Source organism: Panthera onca, chromosome C1, assembly GCF_046562875.1.
Source record: "Panthera onca isolate mPanOnc1 chromosome C1, mPanOnc1 haplotype 2, whole genome shotgun sequence".
NCBI lineage: Eukaryota > Metazoa > Chordata > Mammalia > Carnivora > Felidae > Panthera > Panthera onca.
This window is the reverse complement of record NC_138346.1, coordinates 136,364,731-136,380,896: the sequence shown is the minus strand read 5'-3', so window position 1 is coordinate 136,380,896 and position 16,166 is coordinate 136,364,731. Positions and strand designations below refer to the sequence as shown.

Here is a 16,166-nt window from a genome sequence, read left to right as displayed (position 1 = left end):
TTAATTTCAAGCTAGAGTCCTTCAAAAGACCCTGACAGTTATAAGAAGTGGGTAATTTATTGCCTAAATATTACTCTTTGGCTGTAACTAAATGTATGGATTTCTTTGAATGCTTAAAAACTGCCAAGTCTTTTATCAAAAGACCCTGACAGTTGTAAGAAGTGGGTAATTTATTGCCTAAATATTACTCTTTGGCTGTAACTAAATGTATGGATTTCTTTGAATGCTTAAAAACTGCCAAATCTTTTATCATGTTTCAGGAAAGGTTGTGACAATCTCATACGATGAGTGGAACAGAAAAATACAAGACAACTTCGAAAAGCTATTTTATGTGTCAGAAGACCCTTCAGATTCTAACGAAAAGCATCCTAATCTGGTTCACAAACGTGGCATATACAAAGATAGCTATGGAGCTTCAAGCCCGTGGTGTGACTATCAGCTCAGGCCTAATTTCACCATAGCAATGGTTGTAGTAAGTGAATTGCTACTTTCAAATTTCAAAAACATTGTGGTAGAGTGTATTTAGTTCTTTATTCCCATTTGTTTTCAAATTCATGTAGTTGCCAAAAAGTATATTGTTTACTAGCTAGTTTTATACCACCCTTAACCTATGACATTCAGTATCAAAAAACAGAAAATAATAGATGATGACTAATGGAGTGCTTACCAATGTTTTTCTTATCATAGCACACATAAAAAATAACGATATTTATACAGTACATTGGTCTAAATTGATTAGGTTGATCATGCCAGATCCAACTGCTTCAGTTAGCCCCAGGCCCCACCCAACTTGAAAGCTGATGGCATCCATATTTGGGCACACCTGTGCTGTGACCAGTGAGTGCCTCAGCATACAAACTGAAAAGATCTAGACTGGTGAACTAATGAAAGTTGCTTCAACTCATATTCTGTTTCCTTGTTGTATTGCTGCAATTCACTCTAGAATTCTAGACTCTACTTTACCTCTTAGTCTAAAAATAAACTGTAAGAACAGTAAAATAGAGACGGTATGTGTTCTTCCATGACTACATAGCTGTCTCCATCTTGTCAAAAAAAGCACTAAACATGGAACTATAAATTATAGTAGAATAAAAGCTGCAAAAAAAGAATAAAAAATGCAAAGGTACATAAAGATAGCTTCTACTCAATGTGCATTTGATTTCATTTAACCATTACAATAAATATAGATTCTTAGCCACCAGTGTTTTCTCTCCTCCATATCATAAGTACATTTACTTGTGCTTTTAGAGTGTAAGTCATTCTGTATTTTACTATGACCCCAAAAGCAAAAAAATGACTACCAGATATACTTAAAGGAAGCTATTGCAAACATCCTGAAAAATGAATTAGATGGGTTTAAGTGTGTTCTGCCTTCATTGTAGCTGAGGCAGCTTCCTTTTGGAGCTCATAACTTTCTTAAAATGACACAAGGAAATAATCACATCTAACAGCTTTGCTCACTTCTAAGGCCAAGAGCAGCGCACCCACATCAGCCCCATAGCATTAGATCCGGTTAAGCTTCTGCACTTGAAATGAGTTCTGACGCACACTGTATTTTTAAACCGTTTTCATTTCTGAGTTTATGAATAGTTTATGTTCCACTGTGGGTGGAAACTAATTCTTTTGTGATCTTAAAAAGTTTGAATATTCACTTTTGATATTCATTAGGCCCCTGAGCTCTTTACTGCAGAAAAAGCATGGAAAGCTTTGGAGATTGCAGAAAAAAAATTGCTTGGTCCCCTTGGCATGAAAACTTTGGATCCAGAGTAAGTTGGAGTATAAATATTAAGAATATTATTCATATTATATTTAATATATAATTATATTTATATTTAATCTTGGCATGAAAACTTTGGAACCCCAAGTACGTTGGAGTGTAAGTATTAAGAATGTTGTTGTTGGGGCGCCTGGGTGGCTCAGTCAGTTGAGCATCCGACTTCGGCTCAGGTCATGATCTCACAGCTTGTGAATTTGAGCCCTGCGTCAGGCTCTGTGCTGACAGCCCAGAGCCTGGAGCCCGCTTTGGATTCTGTGCCACCCTCTCTCTGTTGCAACCCACTCGCATTCTGTCTCTGTCTCTCTCGAAAATAAAAAAACGTTAAAAAAAAAAAAAAAAGAATGTTGTTGTTGATGTTTATATTGCATCAACCATAATTTTTTTGCTTGTCAGTAAACTCTAAAATTGCATTCAAACTGAGTTTTTAAGAACACCATCTGTATCTTCATTAAACATCAGTGTTCACAATGCTTGTCCTATATTTAATAATCAATAAGTTTTATGTTTATAAAACTAATATGTCATGAATATTTCCTAATGTTTACTTTTTCTGATTGTAAAAGTAATACATGATTATTGTGAACATTGGAAGTATAGACATATTGTCTCCTCAAAGACAGTCTTTAAAATTTTCCAAGTTATTACCCCTGGCAGTTCCCTCCATATTTCTTTTTTTTTTTTAATTTTTGATTATTTATTTTGAGAGAGAGAGAGCAAGTGTGAGTGGTGGAGGGGCAGAGAGAGAGAATCCCAAGCAGGCTCTGCATTGTCAGCACAGAGCCCAACTCGGGGCTTGATCTCACAAACTGCAAAATCATGACCTGAGCCGAAATCAGGAGTCAGACATTCAACCGACTGAGCCACCCAGGTATCCCTGCTCCCATATTACTAAATAATGTGTGGATGCAGTTGTTTCTTGATTTTTTTATTTAAAAAAAAATTTTTTTTAACATTTATTTATTATTGAGAGACACAGAACATGAGCAGGGGAGAGGCCAAGAGATGGAGATACACAGCATCTGAAACAGGCTCCAGGCTCTGAGCTGTCAGCACAGAGCCCGACACGGGGCTCAAACTCACAAACTGCAAGATCATGACCTGAGCCAAAGTCGGATGCTTAACCGACTGAGCCACCCAGGTGCCCCTGTTTCTTGATTTTTTTTTTAAATATTAGACACTATTTGGTTATTTCTTGTGTTGACAGATGAGGATTTAACTCTATCCTCATCACTAACCATTTCCATCCTTTCTGTGTAATTACCCCACTATTTTTATTTTAACCAATAACCGATTTTGTTTTTACTTTATGATTATGTGTTTATGCCATTTTACGTTTCTTTTCTTTTCCAACTTTTGTTTCTTCTTGAGTTTCTAATGACCTCCCTGTTTGTCTTCTGCGATTTTCCTTTAAAGTTTGATGCCCAACATTAATTTGCTTTCTATATCAATAGGTGACAGAGTTCCATTTCTATATAATACCCTCTCCTTTGTAGAATTTTCCTAATTTACTATGTACTCCTTTCAATCTTGAGATGCAGACTTTTTGTGTGTATGCTTATCCGTATTCTGAAGTGTTCTCCACATTTTCAGACGTGTTACAAACCAATGATCAAGACTAAAACCCACAGTTAAAGCCTACTCATTTGAAATAAGTAAATAAATAAATAAGCTTACTCAGGTGGCAAGTTCTCTCACTAAAAGAAAAAAAAAGTAATAATTAAACTGAGTATAGATAACTATCTTGTATTATCTGTCACAATAAGCTTGTAATACTTCGTTTAGTTTATAACTGTGTATAAATTTTCTGTGTCCATTTGGTTACTATTTGTAATGATAATGTACTAATTTTAATTACTTTTTAAGTAACTTACTGGAGAAGTTTAAAAAACAATCTTTCCAGGGTACCTGGGTGGCTCATCGGTTAAGTGTCAGACTTCATCTCATGTCATGATCTCTCACTCTGTGAGTTCGAGCCCCACATTGGGCTCTGTGCTGACAGCTCAGAGCTTGGAACCTGGTTCGGATTTTGTGTCTCCCTCCCTTTCTGCCCCTACCCCACTCATGCTCTATCCCCCCCCCTCAAAAATAAATAATTGTTAAAAAATTTTTTAGGGGCGCCTGGGTGGCGCAGTCGGTTAAGCGTCCGACTTCAGCCAGGTCACGATCTCGCGGTCCGTGAGTTCGAGCCCCGCATCAGGCTCTGGGCTGATGGCTCAGAGCCTGGAGCCTGTTTCAGATTCTGTGTCTCCCTCTCTCTCTGCCCCTCCCCCGTTCATGCTCTGTCTCTCTCTGTCCCAAAAATAAATAAACGTTGAAAAAAAAAAAAAAATTTAAAAAATTTTTTAAAAACAATCTTTCCAATATATAATATTTATGTTATATTTAATAAAATCTCTTTAATGTTTGTTAATTTATTTTGTATATATTTTAATTATAATAAGTATATTAGAAGCTTAGTGAAATAATTGAATTTAACCAATATTTAGTGTTAGACTAACTCCTTGAAGGCAAGATACCTGAATACTTTATATTTTTTTGTATTAGCCAGTAAGTATTTGTTAATCATTCCCTCACACAGTATTAAAGTATTCCGGGGGTGCCTGGCTGGGCTTAATCAGTAGAGAATGTGACTCTTGATCTTGGGATTGTGAGTTCAAGCCCCATGGTGAGCAGAGAGTTTACTTAAAAATAAATAAATAAACAAACAAACAAATAAATCTTTTAAAATGAGTTGTAAAAAAAAAAGACATTCTGAGCCCAGTATATACTAATCTAAGGTTAATAGATTTGGAAGACAAAATAACTTGATTATTTCTTTTACCTCTGCTATTGAAAAATCTTTCTTATGTAATGTCTGATCTTTTTCTAACCTAAATTTCAATAATTTTGCAGTGATATGGTTTACTGTGGTATTTATGACAACGCCTTAGACAATGACAACTACAATCTTGCTAAAGGTTTCAATTATCACCAAGGACCTGTAAGAATTTCATTTCTCTTTTCAGAATTTTCAGCTTAAGTTATTTTTCAAATAACTTTATAAATATTCACAGCTCTTTTTTTTTTTCCTTTACTTTTAAATCATCTTTTTTAGGAGTGGCTATGGCCCATTGGCTATTTTCTTCGTGCAAAATTATATTTTTCCAAATTGATGGGTCCAGAGGCTAATGCAAAGACTGTGTTTTTGGTTAAAAATGTTCTTTCCCGGCATTATGTTCATCTTGAGAGGTAAGTTGTTGGGCAGCATGTAATTCCCATAACAGTATTTAGTCAATTCATTAGATATTAGGTAAATAACAGCTCCTAGAATTAGTTTCTGTATACTCTAGGTACCCCAATGAAATCTGAAAGCTTTACTCTTATTTAACATGACAAATTCAATGATGTAATTTCACCTTCTTTTAATTATTTTAGGTTATTTATTTTGATTTGAAGACTTGATATTGTGTGATTTATACATGTCAAATAGTCTGATTTTTTAAATTTCATGGATATTTTTGGGTATGGTTAGAACAGAATAAATAAAAAAACTAAAAGTTCTCAGCCTGGGCATTTTGAGTTAGCTGATTTAAAGATTTATGTGGTTGCCAGAGGGGAGGTAGGTGGAGGGATGGGTGAAATAGATATAGAGAATTAGAGTACACTTATCCTCATGAGCACCCAAGAAATGTATAGAATTTCTGGGTCATTATGTTGTACACCTGAAACTAATGTAACACTGTATGTTAAAACTTTTTAAATTTAGAATAATTTGAAAAAATAAATAAAATCAGAATAACTTAAGATAAAAAAAATAAAGATATATCAATAAATAATTTTCAGAAATGCTTTATTATAGGGGCACCTGGGTGGCTCAGTTGGTTAAGCATTTGACTCTTGATTTTGGCTCAGGTCATGCTCTCATGGTTCATGGGATCAAGCCCCGTGTCAGGCTCTGCACTGACAGATTCTCTCTTCCCTCTTTCTCTGCCTCTCCTTCTCTCTCTGCCCCTCCTTCTGTCTCTCTTGATAAATAAGTAAACATGTTTTTATATTTATTATACTTCTATACTTATTACAATTAAAGTATCAAGGTTGGTCTTTTGACTGTTATCTCAAACCCATTTGTCACCTCCTTTGTCCGAATTATTGGAGATAAATAGTGTCAGAGTTATGTGTCTTTATAAGATGATACAAAGATAGTTGAAAGCTAGCTTAATTTCCCAAATTCTAGATTAAACCTAAATACAGGCATGCCTCAGAGATGGTGTGGGTTCAGTTACAGACCACCTCAATAAAGCAAAAATCACAATAAAGGAAGTCAAATGAATTTTTTGGTTTCCCAGTGAATGTCAAAGTTACATTTATACTGTACAGTAGTCATTAAATATGCAATAACATAATGTCTAAAAAAAACAATGTACATACCTTAAGTTAAAAATATTTTATTGGGGCACCTGGGTGGCTCAGTCGGTTAAGCGTCCAACTTCAGCTCAGGTCATGATCTTGCAGTCCATGAGTTCAAGCCCCGCATCGGAATCTGTGCTGACAGCTCAGAGCCTGAAGCGTGTTTCAGATTCTGTGTCTCCCTCTGTCTCTCTCTGCCCCTCCCTCCCTCACGCTCTGTCTCTCTGTCTCTGAGAAATGAATAAACCTTAAAAAAATTTTTTTAAAAATTTATTGCTGGGGTGCCTGGGTGGCTCAGTCAGTTAAGCATCTGACTTCGGCTCAAGTCATGATCTCACGGTTCAGTTCATGAGTTTGATCCCCGCATCAGGCTCTGTGCTGACAACTCAAAGCCTGGAGCCTGCTTCAGATTCTTTCCCTCTCTGCCCCTCCCCCACTCTCTCTCACTCTCAAAAATAAACGTTAAAAAAAATTAATATTTTATTGCTAAAATATGCTGATTATCATCTAAGCTTTCAGCAAGTCATAATCACTGACCACAGATCACCATAACAAATACAAGAATAATGAATAAGTTTGAAATATTGTGTGACATACCGAAATGTTACACAGATACCAAGTGAGCAAATGCTGTTGGAAAAAACGGTACCAGTAGACTTGCTTGATGCTGGGTTGCCACAAACCTTCAATTTGTAAAAAACAGTGTCTACAAAGTGCGGTAAAGCAAAATTCAGTAAAACAAGGTATGGCTGTATATATACAGCTTATTGCTTCATAATTATTATGCATAAACAACATTAATGTTCTCTCCTTTATTACAAGAGCATGAGGGACTTCCATCATCACCATGAATGTCGTGTCAAGCTTTCTTTTTTTTCAGTTTGTTTTTATTAGCTTGGATGTAGTCACAGAAAACCCAATCCTGCCAGAGTTCTTGTACCTCATCTAGAAACTGAGACTGAATCTGTGTGATGTGAACATTCTTATATTCTATCCTTTGTTGCCCCAGTTATTGCCACAGTATTTCTCATTGTTGCCACAGTATTTCTCATTGTTTGCATCTATTTTCTCTTTTTTTTCCCCTTTTGTCCATGAAAAGTAAGAGTATCTTACACTGCGGGGATCACTCTTCTACTTTACCTGTGATCCCATCCCTCCCACCTGTGTCCTGATTTTGCTCCAGTAATTATCCTTTCTTGGTATTCCACTTGATCCTTCCTTCTTAATCTAGAAAGATCAGCCCATCCTAAAATAAAGTGCTTTCATACTGTTCCTGCCTCTAGCCCTGTCCTATCATTCTGTTTTCTTCTCAGCTCACTTCCTATAGGAGCAGCCTCAATCTTTTGCTTTCTGACCCCTTTCCACCTTCAGTCTGGCTTTTGTTTTGCCCTCACCACTCTGGTGAAGCCACTCAACAAGATTCTTTCAGGTTCTCAGATCCCATGACATCCTTTCATTTCCCTTCTTTGACACTCCTATAATATTTGAAATTGTTGCTTTCTTCTTTTCATAAAAAACCTTATGCTATCCAGGGGCACCCAGCCGGCTCAGTCAGAAAAGCATGCGACTCTTGATCTTAGGGCCATGAGTAACCTACCCTCCACACTGTGCTATCCACTACCATGGGGACTCGGCTCACCCTGCTTGCCCCAAGACATAGGTGACCTTTTGTCCTTCTTGGGCCTGACAATCCCACACTAAACCACACTTATGTGCGGATGCCCCCCTTGCACCATCTGGGCTCTGGGCCATTCCCACCCTTGGTATGAACTTCTTCATACCCTTCAGGCTCTGGCATCCCACCCTGTGCTGTTCCCGCTACCCTTATGTCCTCTCCTCCCCAGTTGTGGTCACTGACCTCCTTTGTCCCACCTAATGACTTGAGGAATGAATTTCTTTCAGAAAGGAAGGAAAAGAAGACTTCTTTATACCAGTATGTATATGTTCCATGTTCTGGTTCCACATAACAATTGTGAGCAGTATATTATTGGTTCTATTAGCTTGTTTTATTTAATTTCAATACTATATTAGTTTGCTGACTCTGCCATAACAAAGCACTACAAAGTGAAAAGCTTAAATAAGGAACTTTATTGCCTCACGGTTCTAGAGGCCAGAAGTTTGAAATCAAGGTGTTACTAGGGCCATGCTCCCTCTGAAGATGCTAGGGAAGGATCTCTCCCAGCCCTCTCTCCCAGCTTCTGGTAATTCCTTGGCTTGTGGTAGCATAACTCCAATCTTCACATGACTTTCTCTCTGTGTGCATCTCTTGGTCCAAATTTCTCTAAGGACACCAGTCAAATTGGATTGGGGGCCCATCCTATTCCAGTGTGACCTCATCTTAACTAATTACATCTGTAACAACCCCATGTCCAAATAAGTTTACATTCTGAGGTACTGAGGGTTGGGACTTCAACATATGAATTTTGAGGAGGACACAGTTCAGCCTATTACAGATACCCTGGTACCTAACTTCAGTAATTTGGCATTTTACTCGGAAGAAACTTGAACACATGGAAGCAAGTTTCTATATTTTGTACTTCTCTGTGATGGCTTTTTAAATATGGTACATAGCTGGTGTTATTATTATTAGTTATTATCCAAACTGTCTCCATATTTACTTAAGGGAATTATGTTTCCATACTTATGAAAAATTTAATGCCTACAGAAGAGTATAATGTAACATACACTCTTCACACAGCCATGAGTTACAATGTTATAATGGTGAAACAAAACACATTCCCATAACCCAACTTTAAAAATGAAACAATACAGTGCTCGCTTCGGCAGCACATATACTAAAATTGGAACGATACAGAGAAGATTAGCATGGCCCCTGCGCAAAGATGACACGCAAATTCGTGAAGCGTTCCATAAAAAAAAAAAATGAAACAATACAGAATTCTGGATTTTTTAACTTTATGTTTCATGTTTAAGAGATTACACTAAAATTAAGAATAAAACTGAGGGACACCTGGGTGGCTTAGTTAGTTGAGCATCTGAGTCTTGATTTCTGCTCAGTTCATGATCTCACAGTTCATGAGATCAAGCCCCGTCGTTGGGCTCTGAGCTAACAGCTGCAGCCTGCTTGGGATTTTCTCTTTCCTCTCTGCTTCTCTCACTCTCTCTCTTGATCAATAAATAAATAAACATTTTTTTAAAAGAGAATAAATTTGAGGGGCACCTGGCTGGCTCAGTTCCAAGACCATGCAGCTCTTGATCTCAAGGTTGTAAGTTCAAGCCCCATGTTGGGTGTAGAGATTACTTAAATAAATAAATAAAGTTAAAAAAAGAAAAAAGAAGAAGAAATTTGATATGGAAACAATACTGTGTTCTGATAATAAGACCTGATAATTAGTTAACCTCTCTAAACCTCTTACCTGCTCTGTGAATACGGATGATTATGGTTCTTGCCTTTCAGGGTTGCTGTGAGCATTAAATGAGATAATGTACATAAGTCACTTAGTATTAGAACATAATAAATACTAACTGTATTAGTAGAATGAGAGATTAGTATAGAAATTCATATTGGTTTGTTTTTGTTTTTTGTTTTTTTTTTGAGAGAGAGAGAGAATGCAAGCAGGGGAGAGGGGCAGAGGGAGAGAGAGAATCAGTCTTAAGCAGGCTCCTTGCTCAGTGCAAGCCAGATGCAGGGCTCGATCCCACAACTCTGGCATCGTGACCTGAGCCAAACTCAAGAATTGGATGCTCAACCGACTGAGCCACCCAGGTGCCACCAGATTTGTTTTTAATTGGCACTATTTTCCTAGTCATAGCTCTCAGCGTTTCTTCATTATTCTATATTAGTTTTATAATTTTGTCAAAATCTACATAATTACAATTTGAATTTCATAAACTTAATTTGAAAGTACTAAAATTAGACCTGAGAGGATATTTGTCACTCTGTATATGCTTAGAATGATAGTTTCTTCTGTTTTCTTTTTTTAATGTTTATTTTTGAGAGAGAGAGAGTGGGAAAGGTGCTGAGGGGGGGGTACAGAGGATCTGAAGCAGGCTCTGCACTGACAGCAATGAGCCCCATATGGGGCTCAAACTCACCAACCATGAGATCATGACCTGAGCCGAAGTCAGGCACTCAACCAACTGAGCCACCCAGGCACCCCCTGTTTTTAATACATAAAAGGAATCCTTTGTGTTTGAAGGTCTTAAATCCCAAACACTGAATATCAAAGAATAATTTTAATCTAAATTCTTTATACATAGATCTTTAGGATATCCTGTTTTATTTTGTAGCAAATGACTATATATGATTGTTTTTCTGTACTAGCAAGGAAAACCACCAAGTTATTGCCTATTTTGTTAATCCAGACAAGATGTGTTAGATTGTATCTCATAAAATGTCTTTTCTTTCTTTAAGATCCCCTTGGAAAGGACTTCCTGAACTGACCAATGAGAATGGCCAATACTGTCCTTTCAGCTGTGAAACACAAGCCTGGTCAATTGCTACTATTCTCGAAACGCTTTATGACTTATAGCTGATTCATGGATATGTATGAAGTATGCAATTACTTGTATTATGGAATGCAAGGTCAAATATAATATAAAGGGTTTATATGCACAGGCTGAAGTTATTTTAAAAATCTAATTTATATAATAATGATGCCCAATTAGGTAAGACTTTAAAAACAGTGATTTGTCTTTTTCTTTTCTTTTGTTTTGCTTTTAATGTACAGAGAGGTAGCTTTTGATTTGAATCAGGAAGAAAAACTATCATTACCAATGGGATGTTCTTTTGAATTCATGAAGTATTCCTTAATTGCCTAGAAATAAATAAGAGTTTGAAGTCCAGAGTTTGAAACAGAAAAGTTATGTAATCTTCCACTTGTACATAAGTGAAAATGAAGTATTAGAATGTAATAATGAAAGAAATGGAAAAGTATCTTCAAATTGTGGTATATATTTTCTTCAGTAATAATACATATTGATTATGCTGTGGTTAACTAATGTTCTCACCTTTTACTATATTATTCCTAGCACCTTCTACACTGCATTTGATAAATATTAACTGAATATTGACTCATGGAGTTGTCTACCTACACTGTTATGTTCAGAAAGGATGTTCAGAACACAGATGTTCACTGTGTGTGTTTTTTTTTCACTAGAATACTAATATGTTTTTAATATAATGAATGCCATAATTTGCTTATGTTAATGATGCATAGGATATATGAAAAAACACAAGCATTTAAGAATTTATTTCCTAAAAATAGTTTTGTAAAATTAATCTTGAGTACGAGTTTCCTACTATGAGATGGTTCACATTCTCAAAATGCACATTGTTGGGCATATTTATGAGAACTTTAAAGAAAAACATGCTATATTAATTTTCTAAAACTTAACAATTATTTTTAGTTTGTGTGCAAAAGTGTATTGATAGATCATAGCAGATACTAGTTTCCTATTAACTAAAACCTACATTGACAAGTTTAGCACTGAGAAAAATCTTGGTATAATAAAAATATAGATATGAATTTAGTAGTTCTCTTGAATTCAATAGAATCATTTGAAAAGTTTTTCATGACCTTAAATCCAAAGTCATAAAAGGAAAAAAGGTTTTTAACATTCATATGAGTTAATATTTTTGAATAATACTTATTCTCTAGATGGATTTTTTTTATTGTTTACTATTTTTGTCTCAAGAAAACACTTAAATCAGATCGTTATACTTTTAGTTGAAAGAAAATAGTTGCAAAAATCCTTTCATTGCTATTTAATATTATTCAGTAGTATATTTATAGCTAATAAAATAATGGTACAGTAATACTTTTCTCAGTTAAAGATAACGTACCCAACCATCTTAAGTATGATTAAGAAATAAAAATAAGAAAAGTAAACTAAAACTTTTAGGTAGTAAAAATCTATGAATACAGAAGATATCAAATACCCATGCTTAAAAGCTCATGTAACTTAATGTATACTGCACAGTCTTCTTCAAAATGGACTGTACTTTAGAAATAGTTTTAACTAGGGGCGCCTGGGTGGCTCAGTTGGTTGAACATCCAACTTCAGCTCAGGTCATGATCTCGCAGTTTGTGGAGTTCAAGCTCCATGTCCGACTCCATGCTGACAGCTCAGAGCCTGGAGCCTGCTTGGGATTCTGTGTCTCCCACTCTCTCTGCCCCTCCCCTGCTCACACTCTATCTCTTTCAAAAATAAATAAACATTAAAAATTAAAAGAAAAAGAAATAGTTTTAACTAGCTTGCTTTTTTGGTTTCCCAACCTAAAGCAGATTAAATCCTAGAAATTTAAGGAGAGTTGTGATATTAATCTGATCGCTGTCTTTAAATACATTCGTTTCCAAGTTTCCCTTCCTTCTTCATTGCTCAATATATAACTTTCTCTAAGCTTTGCAGTTAAAAGGAATGACATTCCTTGAGAGAGAAAACCATTAGTTATCAAAGGTTGATGCAGTTATGTTGCTCTACTTTAACTTCTATATTAAAGATAGTAAGAAAAATAACCGAAAACCAATGTATTTAATAAAAGCAAGAAGTAATAGTTGACAATTAAATAGGATGAATGGATGGATGGATGGATGGATGGATGGATGGATGGATGGATGGATAGATGGATGGATAGGTAGGTAGGTAGGTAGGTAGGTAGATAGATAGATAGATAGATAGATAAACAAGTTGAGAACTTCTAAAACATAACCATACTGGGTTGTAAGGCAATTCCCCACCTCAGTAATTTTTAAGGATATCATGTTGTACTAGAAAATTAAGTGGTTGATATTCCAATAAGGAATATTAGGGAAAGAACATTGTGATAATGTGCATGATCTTTTTTAAAGTTTAAGAAGGCATGTTAGACATTATTTCATCAAAGGTAGTTAAAACAATGGTTTTAGACTTTAGAGGCATAAATGTCATTTCACTAAAGAACATCTAAATAGAATGCTTCATTCCTGAATGATGTTGGATGATGTACCATTATATTATGTTTCGGTAATGGTTCTATGCCTTGGTTCCTCACTAATCCAGATCAATCTTACTCTTTAACATGAGACGTAAGTTTGCCAGTAGAGCCAGTATGCTGTGATAATTTAATGTTTCAAGGATAGTTGAGGAAACATTAGACCTGTCATCGTATCTGTGGACAATAAAACCTATGTGAATTGTAATCCATTTCTGATATGTCTTCAACTGCTACATCTAGTAAGAAATGTCATTTTTATGTCTGTATGCCAAGAAAATAAAAATATTTTCTAAAGGACTATATTTTACTTTCATTCCATTATTTACCAGTTAACTGATCTTTTGATGCCACTACCATTTATTCAGGGCTTGCTTATTTTGGGTATTTATTTTTGGGTGTTTATTTTTTGCAGGATGTATGAGGGCAGAAAGAAAAAGAAGAATTTTAGGCTGTTTGGCAATGTATTTAATTAGCCAAGTTGAAATTAGGAGCAAAGCATACTTATTTTAAAATTTTGTTTTACTTAATTCTAAGAGACAGAGCATACACAGGGGAGGGAGCAGAGGGAGAGGGAGACACAGAATCTGAAGCAGGCTCCAGGCTCTGAGCTGTCAGCACAGAGTGTGATGTGGGGCTCGAACTCACAAACTGTGAGATCATGACCTGAGCTGAAGTCAGGCGCTTAACCGACTGAGCCACCCAGGAGCCCCAAAACATACTCTTGATACATAATTAGATTGGTTAGCAACTATACACTTTCCTGGTACTTCTTGAAACCTTTTACTCTACCATGAACTTTTTATTTACCTTTCATCAACTTGCTAAAAGGCAAATACCGTAGGCTAGGATTGATATAATGTAGATGTGTGCTTCCTGTAGTGGCCAGAAAGATTGTTTCACTTTTAACTATAATATAAGAATAACACCTAGTGGGGTGCCTGGGGTGGCTCAGTCAGTTAAGCGTCTTGACTTTGGCTCAGGTCGTAAGAGTTTGAGCCCACATCAGGCTCTGTGCTGACGGCTCAGATCCTGGAGCCTGCTTCGGATTCTGTGTCTCCCTCTCTCTGTTTCAGCCCTGCTCATGCGCTGTCTCTGTCTCTCTCAAAAATAAATAAACATTAAAAATTTTTTAAAAAAGAATAACATCTAGTGACCAAAGTTGATCCATTTAGTCTTTGCCTTAATTACTTCATTTTTCCTGCAAATATATCTCTTTATCTTCAGATAAAAAATTATATAGAAATCCAAACTTCTATCAAACAGTTTTTATGAATGAATTTGTCAAACTGATCAATGTGCCAAAATAATAAACTGAAGCACATTCTTTAGTTTGTTTCTTTTTCCATTTGTATTAGCCTTGAACTATTAAGGAATACTGATACTTTATCATTTTGGCTACAGTTTTTTCTTAATATTTTCCTTGGTTTTTTTTGGTTTTTTTTTTTTTTTTTTTGGTTAAAAGTATTTTGTTTAACTTACAAAAAGCATTTGATTTTTCTTTAATCAAGTCTTTTCATGTTTATCTTTGTGAACTCTTCAATGTCTTCAAAATTTAATCAACTTCATTTAATAATTTAATAAGCTTTTTCTTCTGATTTAATATTTAGTGTTTTATAGCAGTGTCCAGGAATGAGGTGAGACATTACTTGGGTTTTTTCCAAATTGTTATATTCCACACTCATGAATTGAATATGACTGGTAGTGATTCCTTTTTTCAATTATTTAATTTCTGGGATATACTATTGGAATTATTTGTGCCGTTCACTCATTTAACTATTATAATATTTTGTTTTAATATTTTTAGAGTTCTTTCTTGCCAATCCCCTACTCCCCTTTCTTAGAATCCTGTATTATGTACCCTCCTTTGTTCTTCTTAAGTATTTCTACATATCTGAAAAGTATTCTCTTACTATTTTTACTAAACGTATACTCACACTGTAAGTTAATGTGATTAGAACTGGCATTGACAGTATTTAATTTCATCTAACAACATCCAAAAAAAATTTTTAGCTTGCTGAAATTCTTACTGATTTTTATGTTTTTTGTTGCTATTATGTACATAATCCATTTGGGTTCAACTTAACAGCCAATTAGTTGGAATAACAAATTCAGACTTGGGGCTCCTGGGTGATTCAGTTGGTTAAGCATCTGACTTTTGGTTTTGGCTCAGTTCGTGATCTCACTGTTCATGAGATTGACCCCGCAGCACAGAGCCTGCTTGAGATTCTCTCTGTCACTTTCCCTCTGCCCTTCTGCCACTTGCTCACTCTCTCTCAAATAAATAAACATTAAAAAAAAAAAAAAAAAAAAGAGTCATGCCCTAAGTCACACAACACATAAATTACTGAACCAAGACTCCACCCTTAGTCTTCCTACTACAACTCCCAAAGATCCTCAAAATTGAAGGTTTCACAGTTCTTGCCATCATCCATCCATAGGTCAAGCATGGCTATTATCAGTTGCCACCTGATTATAGAAAGCATTAGATCTTGCTCTATTTAGGTCTGGACATAATCCCTTATCACCCGATCAAAATGCTGTATCTGCAGTCATCTGCCTTAATAAGGTAACTGATCTATTTCTGGCTAAATATTCAGACCCCAAGTGCCAAGCATTGGTTACGTTACACAACTTGGATACATTTGCAAATATAAGTGTCCTATCAAGGTAAGGCAGAAAAAAGTCAGACAATAAGGATAAGAATGGTTAAGAGATGGCCAACTGTCAAAGTTGCTACATGAAAATTTTGGTAAGAAGTTAGAATTCACTCTCAGGCATGAAGAATACTAAAGGAAGCAGGCTATATCTATGGAAGTTTACCAACAAATATGGCACTTAACTCTGCAGATGTTCAATGTTAACATTTATGGTAATTAATGATTTTTGAAAGTGCAAAACTAAGCACAAGTCTTATTAGACACCTTTTATTGTAACATAAAAGTGCTCCAAAAATGATTCATCTTAACTCCACATCACCTTCGATAGTTCACAAAAGTCTCACGTTTACCTGACTAGATTCTCATCTATTCCCCTCTTTCTGTTTGCACTCTTGTCTTATGCTCAGAC

General features: G+C 35.6%; 1 protein-coding gene and 1 non-coding gene across 3 annotated transcripts in view; both read left to right on the top strand.

Annotated features, from left to right (window-relative positions):
* Positions 1-13,397, top strand: part of AGL (amylo-alpha-1,6-glucosidase and 4-alpha-glucanotransferase) — an 84,220-nt gene extending 70,823 nt beyond the window's left edge. For both annotated transcript variants that reach the window (XM_078451618.2, XM_078451619.2), the window contains exons 30-34: positions 261-472; positions 1,669-1,766; positions 4,670-4,757; positions 4,872-5,005; positions 10,539-13,397. In XM_078451618.2, coding sequence (XP_078307744.2) covers positions 261-472; positions 1,669-1,766; positions 4,670-4,757; positions 4,872-5,005; positions 10,539-10,656 — 650 coding nt within the window. In that variant the 3' untranslated portion in view covers positions 10,657-13,397. The remainder of the gene's footprint in view (positions 1-260; positions 473-1,668; positions 1,767-4,669; positions 4,758-4,871; positions 5,006-10,538) is intronic.
* Positions 8,935-9,041, top strand: LOC132673962 (U6 spliceosomal RNA). Its single transcript, XR_009608295.3, has one exon. It is a non-coding gene; the product is annotated as a U6 spliceosomal RNA (small nuclear RNA).
* Positions 13,398-16,166: the final 2,769 nt, after the last annotated feature.